This window comes from Poecilia reticulata, chromosome 18, assembly GCF_904066995.2.
Source record: "Poecilia reticulata chromosome 18, P_reticulata-male-v2, whole genome shotgun sequence".
Taxonomy (NCBI): domain Eukaryota; kingdom Metazoa; phylum Chordata; class Actinopteri; order Cyprinodontiformes; family Poeciliidae; genus Poecilia; species Poecilia reticulata.
The window spans coordinates 1,525,069-1,544,581 of record NC_088847.1 but is presented as its reverse complement, the minus strand read 5'-3'; the positions used below and the strand labels follow the sequence as shown (position 1 = coordinate 1,544,581).

The 19,513-nt window shown below is 39.4% G+C and overlaps 1 protein-coding gene across 5 annotated transcripts in view; it reads left to right on the top strand.

Annotated features, from left to right (window-relative positions):
• slc1a1 (solute carrier family 1 member 1) overlaps nt 1–18,861 on the top strand; it is a 36,467-nt gene extending 17,606 nt beyond the window's left edge. For 3 of the 5 annotated variants that reach the window (XM_017310547.2, XM_017310546.2, XM_081599182.1), the window contains 9 exons: nt 5–97; nt 870–984; nt 1,396–1,438; nt 1,591–1,686; nt 1,778–1,962; nt 10,781–10,888; nt 12,925–13,332; nt 15,402–15,536; nt 16,731–18,861. In XM_017310547.2, the coding sequence (XP_017166036.1) occupies nt 5–97; nt 870–984; nt 1,396–1,438; nt 1,591–1,686; nt 1,778–1,962; nt 10,781–10,888; nt 12,925–13,332; nt 15,402–15,536; nt 16,731–16,971 (1,424 nt within the window). In that variant the 3' untranslated portion in view covers nt 16,972–18,861. The remainder of the gene's footprint in view (nt 1–4; nt 98–869; nt 985–1,395; nt 1,439–1,590; nt 1,687–1,777; nt 1,963–10,780; nt 10,889–12,924; nt 13,333–15,401; nt 15,537–16,730) is intronic. The other 2 variants (XM_008434812.3, XM_081599183.1) reach the window with 2 other exon arrangements.
• Nucleotides 18,862–19,513: the final 652 nt, after the last annotated feature.

The window sequence follows — 19,513 nt, the reverse complement described above, 5'->3', positions numbered from 1 at the left end:
ACAGGTGTTGCAGCCCTTGACTCTGAGGTGTCAGGAAAGATAGGTCTTCGGGCTGTTATCTATTACTTCTCAACAACCATCATTGCAGTTATTCTCGGTGAGTTACTATCTTCCTTCTCTAACAGGGATTTTAAATCCCTACTAGGCATGGACCAGTTTAAGAGTCTGATTAGTTAACCATATACAAATAATCCAAACTGTTAGAGCATTAACATAACATAACAAACAAAAATATTTTATATTTGTTTAGAGTATTTTCCCAGCCAATTTTCAGCTTGTAGGTTGTAGTTTCACAGTATTATCCTAATAGGAGTGTTGAGTGGTGATCCCTGAGTTTCTTAGCTGTTTTCTTGCCACCAAAAATATTTTTTACACAACCAAATAGGTATTTTCTGTAATTATGATAAATAGTGTGGGAAGTGCAGCACTGTCTCTATCTGTTCTGTACCTCATACACCCAGAGAAAAGTCTGATCAACCCAGAACTTTATCTTGGATCTCATTAGAAGGACTTTAAAGTGTTGAAAATGTAGGTGTTTTTTATGCATATAAATGTAACTTTTCAACGCATCAGTATACCTTGATATCAATACTCGGCTCATGCCTACTGTCGAGTTTGTACTGTTGCATTTGTGGTCGGTCTGTAGCCTTGGCAAATAATGCTCTCAAAAAATAAGAATAACCGGCATCCCAAAAATATACAAAGTTTTTAATAAAGGCCAAAATATTTTTTTCTCTTATTAACATGTATTCATATTTTTGTAGTTCTTCAGTACCAGGCACCCATTTACTCTTTCCCCTTTTTATTTGCATTGGAGTTGTGCACACTACTCTACTTCTCTTGTTAACTAATGATCTCACTCTTTGAAGGAATTATTTTGGTGATGACAATCAAACCGGGTGTGTCTCAAGAAGCTGAGAACATTGACAGAGCAGGGACCACCCCCAATGTTACTACTGTTGATACACTGCTGGACCTCCTTAGGTGAGTTTCTTAATATGTATAACTATAAATGTTTTATGGCACTTCCTAAATTCCCAGTTAGTCATGGCAGATGGTCGCTCAGTCTAGGTCATGGTTCTGCTTAAGGTTTCTCCTTGTTAACGCGGCGTTATTCTTTCAACATGCTTGCCTTTATTTTTTTTTACATGAACTCATGCATACGAATGAATATAGGTGGCTCTGCAAGCTAAAAAAGTAGTTGCGCTAACTCTAAATTTCTAATCATAAATATTAGTTCTGCTAACAATAAGCACAACACCAAAAATTTTATAAGAGAACCACAGGCTCTTCATGAAGATCCCACAAATACTTTGGGGGTCTCAGAAATGTTGCAGTAACTGACATGTTGCTGAAGCAATTTATCTCTGTTTCTGGTACATTTTCTATCGACAGAAACATGTTTCCAGAAAACCTGGTGCAGGCTTGTTTTCAGCAGGTCAGCCACTTTTTACATTCATTTCACACATTTCCACAAATGTTACAAAACACTTTAAATCTTTTCCATCATCATGCTATAGCGGGAAGGCTGAAGATGAACCTGTAAGAATCTGATACTAACATGTTTTATATCCCATGATTTCACTGTAGTACAAAACAAAGCGGAAAGAGCTGGAGCCAGTGAAAGTATTGTCCAACACCACCACGATTCCACCTCTAGCTATTACAGTCATGACAGTCGTAGAGGTAGGTGAGCCCTTTGAGTTTATTGACAGCATCTGATAGGAAAACCCTGGAGGGTTTTGATCTCAGTGTTATGGGGGGCTTGTCTTTCCAGAACATCACTAGGGAGTATAAAATCGTTGGAGCGTATTCAGATGGAATAAACGTACTGGGCCTCATCGTATTCTGTGTGGCTTTTGGACTTGTTATTGGAAAGATGGGAGACAAAGGCCGAATACTCCTGGAATTCTTCGATGCCCTGAATGAAGCCACCATGAAACTAGTGCAGATAATTATGTGGTATGTGTTCATGATTAATTTACTCTTTTTGTTTTCTTTAACCCTTGTGTCTACAAATGGGGTCCAACCGACTAGCTGTCTAGCTTTCTTTAGTGACTATAGTTAGATTATTTTTCTTTGATCCTTCTAGTTATTCCTTATTTCATCCTCCCTGTATTGTTTCTATAACATTTCTTAGTTATTTCATCATCCTAGATTCAGTTATTCTTACATGTCTGAGTCTATGTATATATTTCTTTAGTGGTTCCAGTTAAGTCTTTCTAGCTTCCCCATAGTGTTTCTAGTTTTCTTATTTTGTCACGTTTGGTTTAGTTAGTCTTTTTGTCTGAATCTATGTCCATCTTCCTTTAGCGATTCTAGTTAAATTTTTTCTTTATTTAGTCCTAGCTCTACTTTCCTTAATTCTTATCGCTTGATCAGCCTTGTTAGGCCTGAGCATAAGTGCTGTGAAGGCCTATTGTAATGGCAAAATTTCTTAGATATTAGGCCCGAGCAGCTCAACGCTGCGAAGGCCTATTGCAATCATAGTGTTTATTGTTTTCTTTCTCGATGCAAATGAATTTGCTTTTTGGGAGCTTCATCATATTCAAAAACTCACCAAAATTGGTGGACAATTTACATATTTTAAGGTTGTTGCAAAAACCGCTCAAGAAACGGCTCACCAGCGCCACCTGGAAACCCTCCGCATTGACCTTGCTTCATCATAGAGACATGAAATTTTGTACACTCGTATAGCTCCCAAAGACGCATAGAAAATTCAATTAATGTCATAGTGCAAGTCAAACAGGAAGTTGGCCATTTTGGACTGAAGTTCCGATTTTGACCCCATTTTGGCCGCTTACAACCTTTGCATTTGATCAGACTCCTCCTAGGGAATTCGATCGATCGGCTTCAAACTTGGTCAGGTTGCTCATAAGACATAGCTGATTAAAAGTGATAAAAATGGTGAGTTTCTGCACATGCTACAGGGGCGTTACCAGGAGTCAAAGTTTGCTTACTTGCCATGAAACATTAAACTATTATATCTCCTACACAAAACTCACACAGGCACCAAACTTTCAGCCATCAGGCAGCGCAGACAGACTTTATCATCATGTTATTTATGTCACTTGGCACAGGTTTAAAGCTATATAAATCAAAGAGTAAAAGTAAGACATCCATCAGAAAAAACAGGTGACTTCCTGTTGGAAGTGGGCGGGGCTTAGTTGATGTCACCAATAGAGCTTTGGAGCTGACGTCACAGCGTACGATGTTTACGTCGCTCGGCGCAATGTTTGCAACCCAGAGACCAGAGTAAACTAGTCAGAACACCGGTGTTTTCATTGTATTGCCGACCGCAGCGAAGTTGTTTTGTAAATTGGATACTGGATATTCGCCCTCCGCGGAGTAAGGGACGTTCAGATCAAGGTTGATCCGATTTATGAACGCTTATTTCGGCCAGCTGTTCGCTACCGATGCCTCCTGAAGCGCTCGGAGGTTCACGTAGGGACCGTCAATTTCCAAACACTCCTGTAAATAAATGCTTCGTCTTGTGACCAACAAATACAAAAAAGTGGTAATTCATGCTATTAAACGAGGCACACTATCCTCTATAAAATGTTTAAGTCATATTCAATATTTTAAATATTAAATGTCTTCTTCAATAGCTTCCAAATCAATCAATCAAATTTTATTTGTATAGCACATTTCAGCAGCAAGGCATTTCAAAGTGCTTTACATGATTAAAATAAACAGCATGTGACATTGAATAAACAGTGAGAAAGAGAAATAAAAGAAATTAAAAAGTAAAAATAAAAACTTTTAACATTTAAAACTTCTTTAGTGAAGCCGTCATTTGACAAGGACTCAAACCTTTAAAACTTCTTTACATAAAAAAAGATTAAAAAGGCATTAAAAACGTAGACAGTGAAAAAAGAAATAAAAAAAAATTAAAAACATTAAAGACATAAAAACACTGAAGACATCAAAACCCTCACTCTTACCCTAATTTAGCCACAAGCAACTCTAAACAGGTGGGTTTTAAGTTGAGATTTAAAGGCACCCAGTGTTTCAGCTGTTTTACAGTTTTCTGTAAGTTTGTTCCAAATCTGTGGTGTATAGAAACTGAATGCTGCTTCTCCTCGTTTGGTTCTGGTTCTGGGGATGCAAAGCAGACCAGAACCAGAAGATCTGAGGGGTCTAGACGGTTGGTAAAACAATAACTGATCTTTAATGTATTGTGGTGCTAAACCATTCAGTGATTTATAAACCAACATCAGTATTTTAAAGTCTATTTTCTGAGCTACAAGGAGCCAGTGTAGGGACTTTAAAACTGGTGTTATGTGCTCTATCTTGTTGGTTTTAGTGAGAACGCGAGCAGCAGCGTTCTGGATCAGCTGCAGCTGTTTGATTGATTTGTTAGTCAGACCTGTGAAGACGCTGTTGCAATAATCAATGCGGCTAAAGATAAACGCATGGATGAGTTTCTCTAGATCGTGCTGAGACATAAATCCTCTAATCCTGGAGATGTTCTTCAGGTGATAGAAGGCCGACTTTGTGACTGTCTTAATGTGGCTCAAATCGTGTGCCCCATTAACTCAAAATCTGTGTGAAATTATTCTACTAGACTGTATGAATGAGACACTCATCTTTATAAAATGTTAACATTTTTTTATATGTTTTTTTAGCTATTTCTTTAGTATTTTTCTTATAGCTTCTAGGTCATGTGATCTATTAACTCAAAATCTGTGAAATTATTCTACTAAACTATATACAGTAGATGAGGCATATTTTTATTCTATTTTGACCCCTTTTTTATTTTTTAACCAAATTTATATTTAAAAAATAGTTTTTAAAAAAGTTCATAAAATGTATTACCTCAGATAAGAACATTTGTAACCTGTAATGTTCATTTACATAAAATTCTAGGACTGGATCTATTTCATTACATGTTTACTTACCTGAAATATGTTAAATACAACAAATATTTACTAAAATGTGATCTATTTCATAAAATTGATGTCACTTTTAATGTTTTTTTACACATTGTTTAAAGATGGGCTCTTTAATCTGGTTTGTGTCATGATGTGGTGTGGCGGTGGACACAAACGCAGCAGGCAGTGGACGTACTTTATGAAGATGTTAATTTTAATTAACTAAGCAAACTAACTAAATCCACAATCCAGGGAAATCAAGGAAATCCAAAACACAATGAAACAGGAGACAAGGGATAACAAAGGCAACGACTGGCAACGTGAAGATCTAAACCAGTGTTTCTCAACCCTGTTCCTCACCGCACCCCTGTCCTGCATGTTTTAGGTGTTTCCCTTTTGCCACACACTTGAATTGTATCTCTGGGTGATTAACAGGCTTCTGCAGTACTTGATGGTCATGCAATAATTTGAATCAGCTGTTCTGGAATAGAGGCACATCTAAAACATGCAGAGCAGGGGGGCGGTGAGGACCAGGGTTGAGAAACACTGATCTAAACAAAGAAAAAAACCTAACTAGAATTACTAAAGGAAGATATATATATATATATATATATATATATATATATATATATATATATATATATATATATATATATATATATATATCAAATTTAAAATTTTTACTTTAAATGTGATTAATTTCTGCAACAGACTGGCGCGACCTGTCCAGGGTGACCCCGCCTCTCGCCCAGAACGTTAGCTGGAGATAGGCACCAGCAACCCTCCCGACCCCACTAAGGGACAAAGGTGTAAGAAAATAGATTGATGGATGTGATTAATTTCTTCACCTGTTTACATGCAACTTGAAGTGCTTGAATCAAATGTTTCATGAATGTTTACCACATGAAATTATTGAATGAGAGAAAACAGCCACTTCCAACTGTACACATATTTCTACAGCCTTGCTGAGCTCCTCTCCTGGCGTTTCCTCGTCAACCTCTCCAACTTGTTCCTCATCTACAGCCTCTGCAACTGGCTATAGTCGGTCCGATGTTGTGGCGTTTACCTCGCAGTGACCCATATTTAACACTGGAACCCAGTCTGGATTGAGCTAATCCATTTCATACGTCGGTTTGCCTTTAAGAGGACATATCAGAACACACATCAGTATTAATACTGTAAATTTGATATAACTAGTAAAATAATTTACTTAACAATAATGTAATAATAACCTCGATGTCCACTGACAAAACTCGGACTATGCTACATGAACAATATTAGCCCGACCTAAACAAGGTTGACCCACTTAAATGAACTCAAAATAAACGGAACATGAGTACACAAAATCATAGCAAAATAAATTATGACACAACACTAACAAAGCGAATTTAGACACTCACCGGAATGGAAATGTCTGGAGCAAACTTGTAGGTATCTGGGGATTTTGGAGAACGTAATATCAGGAAGTCTTAATCGCTAACACCCAGGACATTCGTCTTCTTTTATTTAGCTCCGATATCTTAGCCTCCTCGTGTTGTTTCCAAGCAGGAAAATAGTGAAATGAAAGTCCGTTTTCCATCTGTTTACCTTTTCGGTCGTGTGATCGGACATTACACCCAATAACGCAACAAGTTCGTGCCATAGCTAAAATATCTGTGAGACAGTCGTTTTTGTCGGTGGCAACAAAGATGGCGCTGATACCCCTCCGACTAGAGTAGTGACGTCACGTTCCGAAGCTCTATAGACCATGCGAATGTGATGAGGACTTGTCTATAATGAGACATAGAAAGTCTGATGCAGCTGTGACCTTACATGTCGAAGTTATTGCACCTTGATGTTTCATGGCAAATAGTCAAAGTTTGAGATTTAGCCACACCCACATGCTTTGATGTACGAGAAATCCTTTTATAACTTTTGACCTTCAATGCCTCAAGAGTGTGCTGAGTGATTTTGAAGTCTGTATCTCAAAAGCTGTTGGAAGAGTTAAATCAGATACGACATCTATAAAAATGACATGATGGCGGCTTCGATCCAAAATGGCCAACTTCCTGTTGGGTTTGGACCAGGGCTACAAGAGACTTTTTTTTAATGTCCTGACAAGATACGTGTACCAAGTGTACCAAGTTTCATAATTCTGGGTTAAAGCATGGCTTGGCGCTAAACATTTAAAGTAATATAGGGGGCGCTGTAGAGAAATTAGGCCACGCCCACCAACAATTGTGGATTCCTGTTAAAGGGTGGACGAGGAACCATCCCAGTGAGTTTGGTGCAGCTCAACTTGAAACTGTGGAATTCAGAGCCAAACATACAGCAACGCCGCTACAGGTCACTTCGCCATATTTCCACGCCCACTTAGGCCATCAAAACCAGTCAAGTTTGGAATCCACATCACACCAACCTGTGTGTCTTCTGTCTCTGGACAAAGTTTCATATTGATTAGATCAAAGGGGTCAGATAGAGACGGTTCAGAGCACTTCCTGTTCTCAGGGGGCGTGACTTAAGTGATATCATCATTTGACCATTGGGTATTGTAGGGCAGTGGTCCCCAATCTTTTTCTTATCGCAGACCGGTCAAGACTTCGAAATTTTGTTACGGCCCGGGGGTGGTTGGGGGGGAGTATGTTGGTGTTCTCGCTAAAGCCTGAATATGCCCGATTTGGGTTGTCTTGCCCCTTTTATCACAGCCTGTGGGGTTTTCCCTGACTGAGAACTACAATACGAGGGGAATCCCAAACAGCTGACATACGAGCAACGGAGATTATACCTGGAAATGTTTATTATTATATGCAAAGGTCATTATTATATATTATTATGTTTATTCAGTTAAAAATGTAAACTATGAAAAAACATAGTTACCTCCAAATCATAGTGCAGCAAATAGAGCGGCTGCTCCCGCCATCTTTTATCCACCTCCTTTTCTTTTTGTTACGTCTTTTATTCAAATGAGTCTACAAACTATCACTATTGCTTCTACATCGTCATCCGTGTTTGGTTATTCTAAATTCCCGTATGCTATGTTGGGGTTTTTACTGGATTATCCTCTGGAATCGGGATAAGATACAGATGCGCCACAAAAACGAACATTTTACATTCGTGAAAGTGTTAACTCACAATAATGACTAACGGGAGCCCTGAGCTTGTTTCTCTGCAACGAGATGGTCCCATCTGAGAGTGATGAGAGACAATAACACTAGAGGTGTGTTGATTGAGCACAGAGTGCTTGGTCTCTACGTGGCGAAGCAATTTGAAGCTTCATTGCCTCATTAGCAGCCGGTCGCCGCATGTTACGCAGAGCGGGCTTGTAATGTGGGACTCACCTACCGGTCCGGGATAAATCCATTCTCTGGGCCTTTTCCCCTTTGCAATGAAACTTTCCAAAGACTTCTGATCTTTTTCTTACTTTTTCTTACTCATTTTGGTGGTTGTGGGCTCAATGTTGACGCGCAAGTAACCCAGAGAATCCGGTTAAAGGATTTTCAAAATAAAAGATCCTCCAGACTCAAATAATACTTAAAACGGAAATATTTAATTATTTCTTGCGCGGCCCGGTACCAATTGGTCCACAGACCGGTACCGGTCCACGGACCGGGGGACCACTGTTGTAGGACACCCAATGATGATCAATCACTGAAAGTTTAGTGCCTCTGTGAGTGTATGTGATGATCAAAGTTTGATCCAACAGGAGGTCACCTGATTTTTCTGATGGATGTCTTACTTTGTACTCTTTGATTCATATAGCTTTAAACTTGTGCCAAATGACATAAATGACATGATGATGAAGTCTGTCTACGCTGCCTGCTGGCTGAAAGTTTTGTGCTTTTGTGAGTTTTTGTGTAGGAGATATAACAGTTGACGAGTAAGCAAACTTTGACTCCTGGTAACGTCCCTGAGCCCATCTGGTGGGCGTGGCGAATCGCAAATTTCAATCCCTTGCCATTTGCATACAATCTACTCTAAATCACACGTGCATCATCCGATTTGCACCAAACTTTTTGTGATTGACTCTTGTGAACCTCTAAAGAACCCAATATTGTAAAATTGTAATTTGACTCCATCCATTTTCTCCCAAAGAAAATTTTCGGATTCTGGTGGAACAAGTGGACGTGGCCAAACTGCTCTAAAGCGCCCCCTAACGTGAGATGGGAGAAACCGAAGGTCGTAGAGATCTGAAACTTGGTACATAGGTAGATCTCCCCAAATGAAGAAAAAAAGTCTCTTGGAGGTACCCCTTAAAATGCACAGGGAGGCAGCCATTTAGGGTCAAAGGTCAAATTTTGGCCATTTTTCACTTTTACTCATGTCGAACTTTAACAAACTCTTCCTAGGGATTTCTTCCTATCAGTTTCATTCTTGGTCAGAATGCAGTTAAGGCATGGGGCTTTAAAAGTTATCAATAAAATTGACTTTTCGTATATGTTTTTTGGGTGTGGTGTACTCGCTAAAACAAACGAAATGCTATAACTGGATGCCTATGGGATCTGGATGCTTATGGGAGCCCTGAGCTCCCGTAAGCAAGCCTATGTCGCCATAGTCTGATGTCATCTAATCCTTGTCTCTTCAGAACAGGAAGTGAATTTTTTTTCTTGAAAAGCTCCCTCTCTTCCTCTCTTCACCTAATCAAGATGGTCTTGTGTCAGATGACAGATAACAAGTTGGTCTCACTTGCTTCAAGAAGGTTCAGTGGAGGGTGTGGATGTGGCGGCGCGACGAAGTGACACGTGATGCTGCGGCCATACGTTTGACTCTAGATTCCACATGTTTTGACTGAGCTGCAGCAAACTTACTGTGATTGATTCTTGTCCAACCCCCAACAGGAATGCAGTCCAATATTTGGTGGACGTGGCCTAATTCCTCCACAGCTCCCCCCTAGAATATTTTTAAAAAATCAGCCCCAAGCCATGCTTAAACTCAGAATTATGGAACTTGGTACACATGTGTATCTTGTCAGGACCAACAAAAAAATCTCTAGGAGCCATGGTCCAAACCCAACAGGAAGTCGGCCAGTTTGGATCAAAGCCACCATTTTGTCTGTTTCATTGACATCGTATGTGAGCAAACTTGTCCTACAACTTTCGAGACTTCAAACTCAGTCAGCACTGTCTTGAGGCATTAAAGGTCAAAAGTTATCAAAGAAATTTTTGTACAACAAAGCATGTGGGTGTGGCCAATTCACCATCAAAATCAAGGTGGATTAACTTCTCTGCTAGCTCCTAGCTGCAACAAAGTAAAACCCCACCCATTTTCTGCTGAAAGGGGCCAGGGTTACTATTTGTCTTCTTTTTACTCTGTGGTTCATGCAGATTTCAACCTGACAATCCTATGTCACCATAGTCTGATGTCATCTAATTCATTAAACACAGATTTCAAACTGTGTTTAATGAATTAGAATAACATGATAATAAATCCTTTTTCAACACTGATTGTTGACGAGAGCATGTTGGCGTGGCTAAATGGCAAATTCTAATCCCTCGCAGTTTGCATACAGTTGTCTTTAAATCATGCATGCATCATCCTATTTGCACTAAGCTTGTTAGGATTGACCTTTGTTAAACTCTAAAGAGCCCAATAGCTTGACATTGCAATCCAACTCCACTGCGCCCTCTGGGTTATTCCAACAGCTATGTCTCCTTAATACATCAGATGATGTGCACCAGATTTTTTGTGCATCATCAGGGAGTGTTACCAAACACATCGCCTAGAGCAGTGGTCCCCAAAGTCGGTCCTCGAGGGCCGGCATGTTGCATGTTTAGCGCACCTGGATCAAATGATGGCTCATTAGAAGGCCTAAGGAGAACACTGACATGCTGAAAAGGTTGTTAGTACCACCAGGAACTAAAACATGATTTTTGTATATGTATATTTTTCCTGTTCTTATGTTTCCAGTTCTAACTGTGTGTACTTTTCAGCTACATGCCGTTTGGAATCCTGTTCCTAATTGCTGCAAAGATCATTGAGGTGGAAGACTGGGAGATCTTCAGGAAGATGGGTCTTTATATGGTGACTGTGCTCAGTGGGTAAGCTGCCTCATTACTCTGAATCCGCCCGTTCCAGACACCAGAATTTATGGCTGACATTTGGGTCGACTCCCTTCAGTGATGGAGTAAAAGCTGTGTTCTGAGTGAGCCCTGATAAGGGCCAAGGACATTTAAAACTGCTCAACCTGCAGATGCAGTAATGAACTCTTCTAAATCTAAGTGACACAGTTAGAGTGCACTGTAAATCTTCTCTTGTTAGGTCAGAGAGTAAGTCAAAGATTCCAAACAATTCAGACTTCAATATAGTACTAACACCACTGCATTGTGTCACACAACACAACACAGTTGTGTCAATAAGGTCTTAATAAGGCAAAATGCATTCAATTAATTCTGATCACTTACCTTGAACAACTGTAGCTCAGCCATCATTAAACTCTGGGACCGTAAATCAGTTTTTAAAAGCACAAGCAAAAACCGCTGTGTCGAGATCAGGGTGCCAGTGTCCAACAACTTTTGCATCCCTCCTTGTATCAGACAGCTGAATTACCTCCTCACATCAGGATCTCTGCTGGGAAGCTGAAATACTGCATGTGGAGGTGGGAGAGCACCTTAAACATCAAATCAACAACTTCGTAGTTTCTCTGGCAGTTAATAGTGACCTGAAACAATCTGCTATGTTAATATAAAAAACACATTCATTCATCTAAATCAAGTGTCTCATATTCCAGACCTCAGAGCCTGCTGTCCTCCTGTCCAGAGTGAATTACTTTCTGAGCTTTCAGTCAAGATATGAAACTTTTAGATATCTCTCTGCTTCAGTACATCTAGCTCCAACGAGCTCATCAGCAAAGCTATACCAGTGGTCATTGAGCAGGAGGTGTGTGTTGTACGCCATGGACAAGTCACCACCTCATTACAGGGCAACACAAGCTGTTTCCTTAGCAAATATGCACAAATCTTTGTCTGTATCCTGATAATGTTGAAAACCCCCCACAATTTTGCAATTTCAGGGTTTCCATTAAATAAGAAATGAAATTAAAATTACACCTGAATAAGCTTGATCACAATATTCATAATTTAGCTATGGTGCTAGCTCTCATCACCTATCAACCAATCAGAGGAGACATTGGGGTCTTATTAAGGAGATACAGCATCAAGCCCTGCCTACATTGGGGGCAGCTAGTATGCTGCGTTTTGGGGAAATCATAGTCTGTAATTTTACAGAAGAGTTATGGATTCAACACTTTCAAATGACGCACAACTCTTTATGAGCTGTGTGATGCTGTGAGAGCTCTGGTGGAGCCAGCTGCACATTGTCAGGGCTGGCCCAAGCCTCCATGGGGCCCTAAGCGAAATTTAGTTTTGGGGCCCTCTAGTTCTACTTACAATGTAGACTGGCTGCAATCAGCAGTCCGATCATTAGATCATTCACACCAGCTATAAACTTATTGCATCTCTGGCAGTGCTGTTTACATAGATGTATAATAGGATACATTTATTGGCCAACTGATTTATCAACCAGTTGATTTCTGGGTGCCGATTTCCTTAATTTTGCAGGATTGTGATTGGCCAATAAGCCCATCTTATCCCCTAATCTTATCTTCGTCAGCAAGGGTTAAAAATCAGTCTGTCGTCTTGTGCTCTACAGTGAGAGGTTTGACTGACAGATCGATCCACCAGGTCAGATCTGCACTTTTCCAGTTAACAATATTCACCCCACTGTTGCCAACTCAGTGACTTTCTTGCTATATTTAGCAACATTTCAGACAAAAGAATTCATATCAGCCAAAATTTAAATTTGACCAATTTTATGGTGAATGGAAACACAGCTAGGAATATACTGGTTAAACAGTCCTATGCACATACACTCACACCTAAGGTAATTTTAGAGATCACTTTATCTAACAGTCATGTTTTAGTGATTGGAAGCCTAAGTGATTGGTGCATAACGTAACTCCAGCCTCTACTGTAGCGTCTATTCTGTGCGCCTTATAATCCGGTGCGCCTTATAGTGTGGAAAATACGGTAAATAAGATGAGGGATAACTTAAGACATTCATCTTCTTTGTTCTACAGATTAGCTATCCACTCCATCATCTGTCTGCCTTTCATTTTCTTCATCATTGTGAGAAAGAATCCCTACACATTCACCCTAGGAATGGCTCAAGCTTTGGTGACAGCCCTTATGATTTCTTCCAGGTCAGTAAACCATTTTTCTTTTACTTTTCACTTCTTAAAATCTTATCTGCCCATCTATATGGTAAGTCAATTCCTCACAATGTGTTTCAGCTCTGCTACCCTACCTGTCACCTTCCGCTGTGCTGAAGAGAACAACCGCATCGACAAGAGGATAACTCGCTTCGTGCTCCCAGTAGGTGCCACCATTAACATGGACGGCACAGCACTCTATGAGGCAGTGGCTGCCATCTTCATCGCCCAGCTTAATGACTACCCTCTGGACGTGGGCCAGATTGTCACTATCAGGTTGGCCATTTGTTTCTAGTATAGGTAACTGTTAAGTATAGGATGAATTTGAGAAAATATGTCATAAAAGGGAACACAACTCTAGAAATCCTTTGGGTCAAAGAGTTCTAGAGCAGTGTTTCTCAACCTTTTTTGGGCCAGGGCCCCCCTAGCCTTCATCCAGGTCCCTCACCGCCCCCCACCAAAGAATTTGCAGGCTACTTTGCACTGGCCATTATTTTATCATTAATATTACTATCACTATTGTAAATGTTTTGATTTTTATGCTTGTTTCTGTATTTATCATCAAAAATAATTTCCCAGAGAACAAAAAAGTCTTGGGAATCGAAATTATTTTCACAGGTGTCTACAGAGACAAAAACATGGATTATATCTTTATAATCCATGTAAAACTATTAATCTATTGATTTATAGATTAATAGTTTTACTGGACAGAGATTACAAAGAACAAATCTGGTTCTTATTCAAATCCTAATGAGTCAAATTGAAAGTGTCATGGAGTCATCAGCCTCATGACATTAACACTGACATGAAAAATAATATTGAAGAAATAAATATATCAAATCTAATTAAAAACATAAATAAGTGATAAGTTCTTTACTGTTATGGTCTGTAAAATATATTTATTCTCAGTACTAGATGTGGTCTCAACAAACCCATGACATTTCAACAATATTATTTTACCTTTTCTGTGGAAATAGTGTCTGTTTATTCTTGCCATACAGTCCTCTGTATTAATTATTGCACGAAAGGTCTTGCCATACCAGTTTATTCCTCTGTATTTACTTTAGTTTCTTAGTTTATTCTTGCATTTTGTTCTTCATTCATTTCCATTTAGTTTCATTTGATTAGTATTACCCTCTCTTGGTTTATTGCTACTGTATGTCCACTTTAGTTTCTTTCCTGTTGCTAGATTTATTTTATCGTTTATTGACGCTCACCATCAGTAATCCCATCACCTGCTGCGCCGCCTAATCAACACATGATGTGTTTCACATCATGTGTTGATTTTTTTCACTGTACCGCGTCGGATGCTCTGTTTTCATGCCATAATTCACATCTAGTTCGTCGCTCTGTTTTATGTGCCGCTTCTCCTGTTTCAGAGTTTCGCGCAATGTGCGCGTCTTTTTTTTTAAGCCCTTAAGGTGCAAGGCATATTGATGGGGAAAAGGCAGACTGACATAAACATTTTAAAACAATGGAAACAATTTCTGCATTCTGATTATTGAAATTTAAAAGTGCTGTGTTGTTCTATCACCCCCCTTTTCATACCGGACCACTTACAGCACCGGTGTTAACGCTATAAAATGAACGCTCTCTATCGTGGTATCACCCATGGAGGGTTTTCTTGATTTCTTTATTTAAATGGATTAATTTTTCAGAGGGATACACAGTGAGGGTGTCGTGATTTTATCTACCAGTAGCAGGAGAACGGAGCTGTGCCAAGAAGCTAACAAACACTGAACAGAAGAAGAAGAGCTGCCATCGATACAGTTGCAGCCAAGCATGGTTTAATGTTACACAATACAGTTTTACGAAGTTGCTCAAAGTCTAAACTGGCATTGTTGTGCATTTAAGGTGTAAAGTTTACCTTTGACTAATGCCCCCCAAAGGCATCCCAGCTCCCTCCTTTTGTAAAAATGTCCGCCAGCGCCCCCTGCCGTCCTCTGAACGCCCCCTGGGGGGCGGTACCGCCCACGTTGAGAACCGCTATTCTAGAGCTTGGATATTGGATTGGAAACAGATAAGTAGGGGTGCACCAATAGCAGTTTTCTGGCCGACCATCGATCACTAAGTTGGCCACAGTCAGGCGATTACTGTTAACTTGTGGGCGGGTCTGTCAGTCAGCCTCTCACAGCAGAACAGAAGGGGACAGTGGCTGATTTTCAGTCCTTTGTGGAGGAAGACAAGATGTGTGGAAAAGATTGATTTCACATGTAAGTATTAGCTGATTACAATCTCCCAAAACGAAGAAAATTGGAGCTGATTTATAGGTGCACCCCTGATGATAAGCTGTCACAATGTTTTCAGGTGTTAGCGCAAGATATTCTTTATGTCTCTTCTTTTAGCATAACAGCAACAGTTGCCAGTATTGGAGCAGCAGGAGTCCCCAATGCTGGGCTTGTTACCATGGTGATAGTCTTAACGGCTGTCGGACTACCTGCCAGTGATGTTACACTGATAGTTGCTGTGGACTGGCTTCTGTAAGTTTTCTTTTTTTTTTTTTTGTCATACCATATTATTAAATCAAGTCAATGTATTTTCAATTTATTGTGTTCTGTTAAGCCTGCAACAAACAATTCATTCTTTGGGATCTGCATCAGACTGGTGTAAGAAATCAGTCCGTTAATAGCTAGGACAGAACATGAACAGACACAAGCACAAAATAAAGTTCTAAAATGCACAATTCAATGTAATCTTTAGAGTTTGACATCTTGAGAAAGTTCTGTTTGATGTTTCTGCCAAAGGCCTTTTTGAGGACCCTCACTGGACATGTGGGCCAGTGCACAAAAACAAACCGAAACTGAAAGAAGTGAAGGTTCACAGCAGAATTGTAAACCTGATGGGTCTTGTGTAACCATGAAGGACGATTGTTAAAAAGTATACTGTAACGTGTCTGAGAGACTCATTCATCTATGATAGAACATACAAGTCACATCAAGTCAGTGACAGTACAGGCCACAACCTGATAACTTATATTGTCATGTGTCCATGTTCATAAGCATACAAGTCACATCAAGTCAGTGACAGTACAGGCCACAACCTGATAACGTATATTGTCATGTGTCCATGTTCATAAGCCCTATTGTGTACACTGGTCACTTGTGAAAGAGAATTCTAACCAAAATTAGCAGCAACACATTTCATACTAAAAGTTCACAAGTACATAGGACATTCCATCTACTTCTCCTTAAAGCTTATGAGTCCTTAGAGCTTGCTTCCTTCACGAACACACCTGAATCAAATGGAAGTCTTATTTCCAGGTCTCTGCAGAGCTGAAGAACTGAATGCTGTGGTGGGCACTACTAACTAAAAAGTTAATTTTGCTAACGCTAAAGCACTAATCATAAATATTAGTTCTAACTAATAACAAAAGCATTACGTCAATGTAGTGATTAGTGTAAGCTATAGTGCTAAAACACTAACTTTCAGTCAGATTTTCTCTGAAAGACTACAACCCTCAAGAACCAATTCAATTTTGATAGTATCATTTATATCTTCTATTATGTCCTTAGATTTTATATTTATATCACATTCTGTACTGTACATATTTTATTTTGTTCCTGTAGGCTATGTTTCTTGTTTGAAATCACTTTATTGAGGAAAAAGAGAGAATTCATAAGCAAGCATGTAAAACCAAAAATACCTAGAGACTAACTGGATCTGGTGTGTTTCAGGGATCGTTTCCGTACAATGGTCAATGTTCTGGGCGATGCTTATGGAGCCGGAATTGTTCAGAAACTATCCAAGAGGGAGTTGGAGAGGATGGATCTGATTTCAGATGTGGATGTTGCTAACCCGTTCGCCCTGGAAACAACTCTAGATGACGAGGAATGTGAGAAAAAATCTTACGTCAATGGAGGCTTTACTGTCGATAAGACAGATGCAATTTCCTTCACAGAAACCTCCCAGTTTTAGCTTCCAGGTGGATCACAGGAGAGAAAAATGCTATACATACAGGAAGGATGCAACCAGTCCATCCGAGTTCAAGCATTAGCAACAGCAGCCTTCGTTAAGCTTAGATGAACATTATCACCTGCCATTTTGAATATTGATAACCACTAGATTCAAGTGCTTCCTTTATAATCTAAATCTGTGCCAAGATTTTGAAAAGCCACATTTCTTTAGATAAGACTGAAAAGCTTCTTGCAAAGAGCACTTTGTCAATAGTCCTCCTTATGACATATCCCTTAAGTAGGGATGTGGTGTTTGTGAGTCTGTAATAAAAAAATGCATAATTTTCTCCTTGAGTAGGCAAGAAGACTCTAAATATCGCACTGCTTATTTAGGGATGCTCTGATCAGGTTTTTGCTGCCGATTCCTATACCGATCATCCATGAGACCGATCTCTGGTAAATGGACTGAACTTATATAGTTATAGCTTTATCCAATAATTTTTGACCACTCAAAGCGCTTTACACTAGAGTCAGATTCACCCATTTGCACTCACAAATGCTCACACATCGACACGTGACAGAAGAAAGCTGGAATCGAACCTACAACCTTCCAATCGCAAGACGACTACTCTACCCACACAGTCACAGCCCTGTTAGTGCTGCCTATTAACATTTTGTTTTAGGTGTAAATGATTCTAGGCAAAATGAAAAAATTATCTGGCAATAAATTTATCTAATTTAGAAATAATAGACATATTTCAATACATATCGAAAACCTGTTTTTAAAAGTTACATGCTGCAGCTTTAAACAGACATCCGGTGTGAGAGAGTTCACTGTCTGGTGGAGGTTGAGTGGCGCTATGTCTGTGAAATATTACTACAGCGCATAGCAATGGTCCAAGAGCGAGAGCAGATCGCAGCGTCTTATACTGCCAGCTCGAAGACTTGAATTATTTTTCGGGTTATTTGTTTAGCTTTCTGACCGTGAAGCTAATCCGGGTGAGTGTGGGTAGTTGTGCGCTGCTTTACCTACTATCTGGCCGCTCCGGGTGTCAATTTTTTTCGTGCAATGAGCCTCAATGTAGCCAAACTCCATCAAGTGTTTGTTTTTTAAATTTCATATTACATTTATTGTGTTGATGCATTTTGACGTGCTTCAGTTCCGAGGTAATTTTCCGCCGCACCACACAAACATCTCCATTCACTCTCAGAGCGTTATGGTTCCACTCCACAGTATCTGTTGCCAAGTGCTTGCACTGTTGCACGTTCACACTGTGCTTGCGCTGATCACAAGTGAGGCAGGCTGCCTGTGAAGCCTGCCTCACTTGTGAAATGAGATAAAGATGATCGGTTATGGTGATCGGCAACAAGATACAGTGATCGGCAATCTCCGATCATACACCTTTTCACGGAAATCGGACGATAATGCTCGGTGACCTCTAGTAATATTGTGTACCTTTATGTATATTTGAACTGTGCCAAATGTATGACAAGTTTTTATTTTGCCAAGTTGCATGAAGTAATACGCTATGATGACTTATCTGTGGCTGCAGACCAACTGTCAGTGAGAACTTTTTAAAGACTGGTTGATGCATATTGAATATTGATGGCTGATATTAATGAACACTGTGAAATTCCACTTTTATCTAAGACATCTGTTAATGATGTATTGCCAAATAAGAAAAATATAAAAATTTTACTCATGTGGGAATACATAAATGTCCCCTACCCATTGGTGTTTTTGTTGCTGCCAGACATCGGAGTCTGTTTGTATTTGTTTGGATTTCATTATGCATTGATGATTTTTTATTTTTTTTGTAATTTATAAAAGTTCTGTCAAAAAAGACAGTTTTATGTCTTTAATAGACTTAAAAGTAAACCTAAACAATAAACTGCTGAACATATAGTTCTACATGGGAGGGAGATGTTGTCTTTGTGACAGACTGATTGATTGACAATGTGACTCACTGCCACTCTACTTAAGATATGGTGACACTATAGAAAAATGAATATTGCCGTACAGTTGGAGTAGTAGCAGCAGAAGAATAGCTGACTAACTGCACCAACTCAGCAACTTTTTTGACCATATTTTCCAATTATGTCACCAGACTTTACCAAAACACAGTTTTGGTAAACTTTAAAATGCCAATTTTGGCATTTTAAAGAGTAGAATTACATTAAATAATATAATTAGAAAATAACTATTTTCCCTGTCAGAAAAATCATCTGGAACAAACAAGACATCCTGCAAAATAAAAGGACTCTTTACTGGTCAACATAGAATGCCATTTAGAAAACATGTAGAGAAATGGATGGGCTTCTTAAAGGCAAAGAAAGGGTTACACTGCTCAGACCATGGCCTGCATATGGACAAATGTCTTTCAGTTCTTACAAGCAAATGTAACATCCACGATGAAGCAAGCTGAACAAACAGATTTGGAAAATTATCAGGCAGGAGCTGCTTTTCTGTGAGTCTTTTCATATGGACATAGAATCAAGATCTGGCAAATATGTGAAGACTTACATTTTCTTCACACATTTGACATCCACTGCAAAGTGGGTAG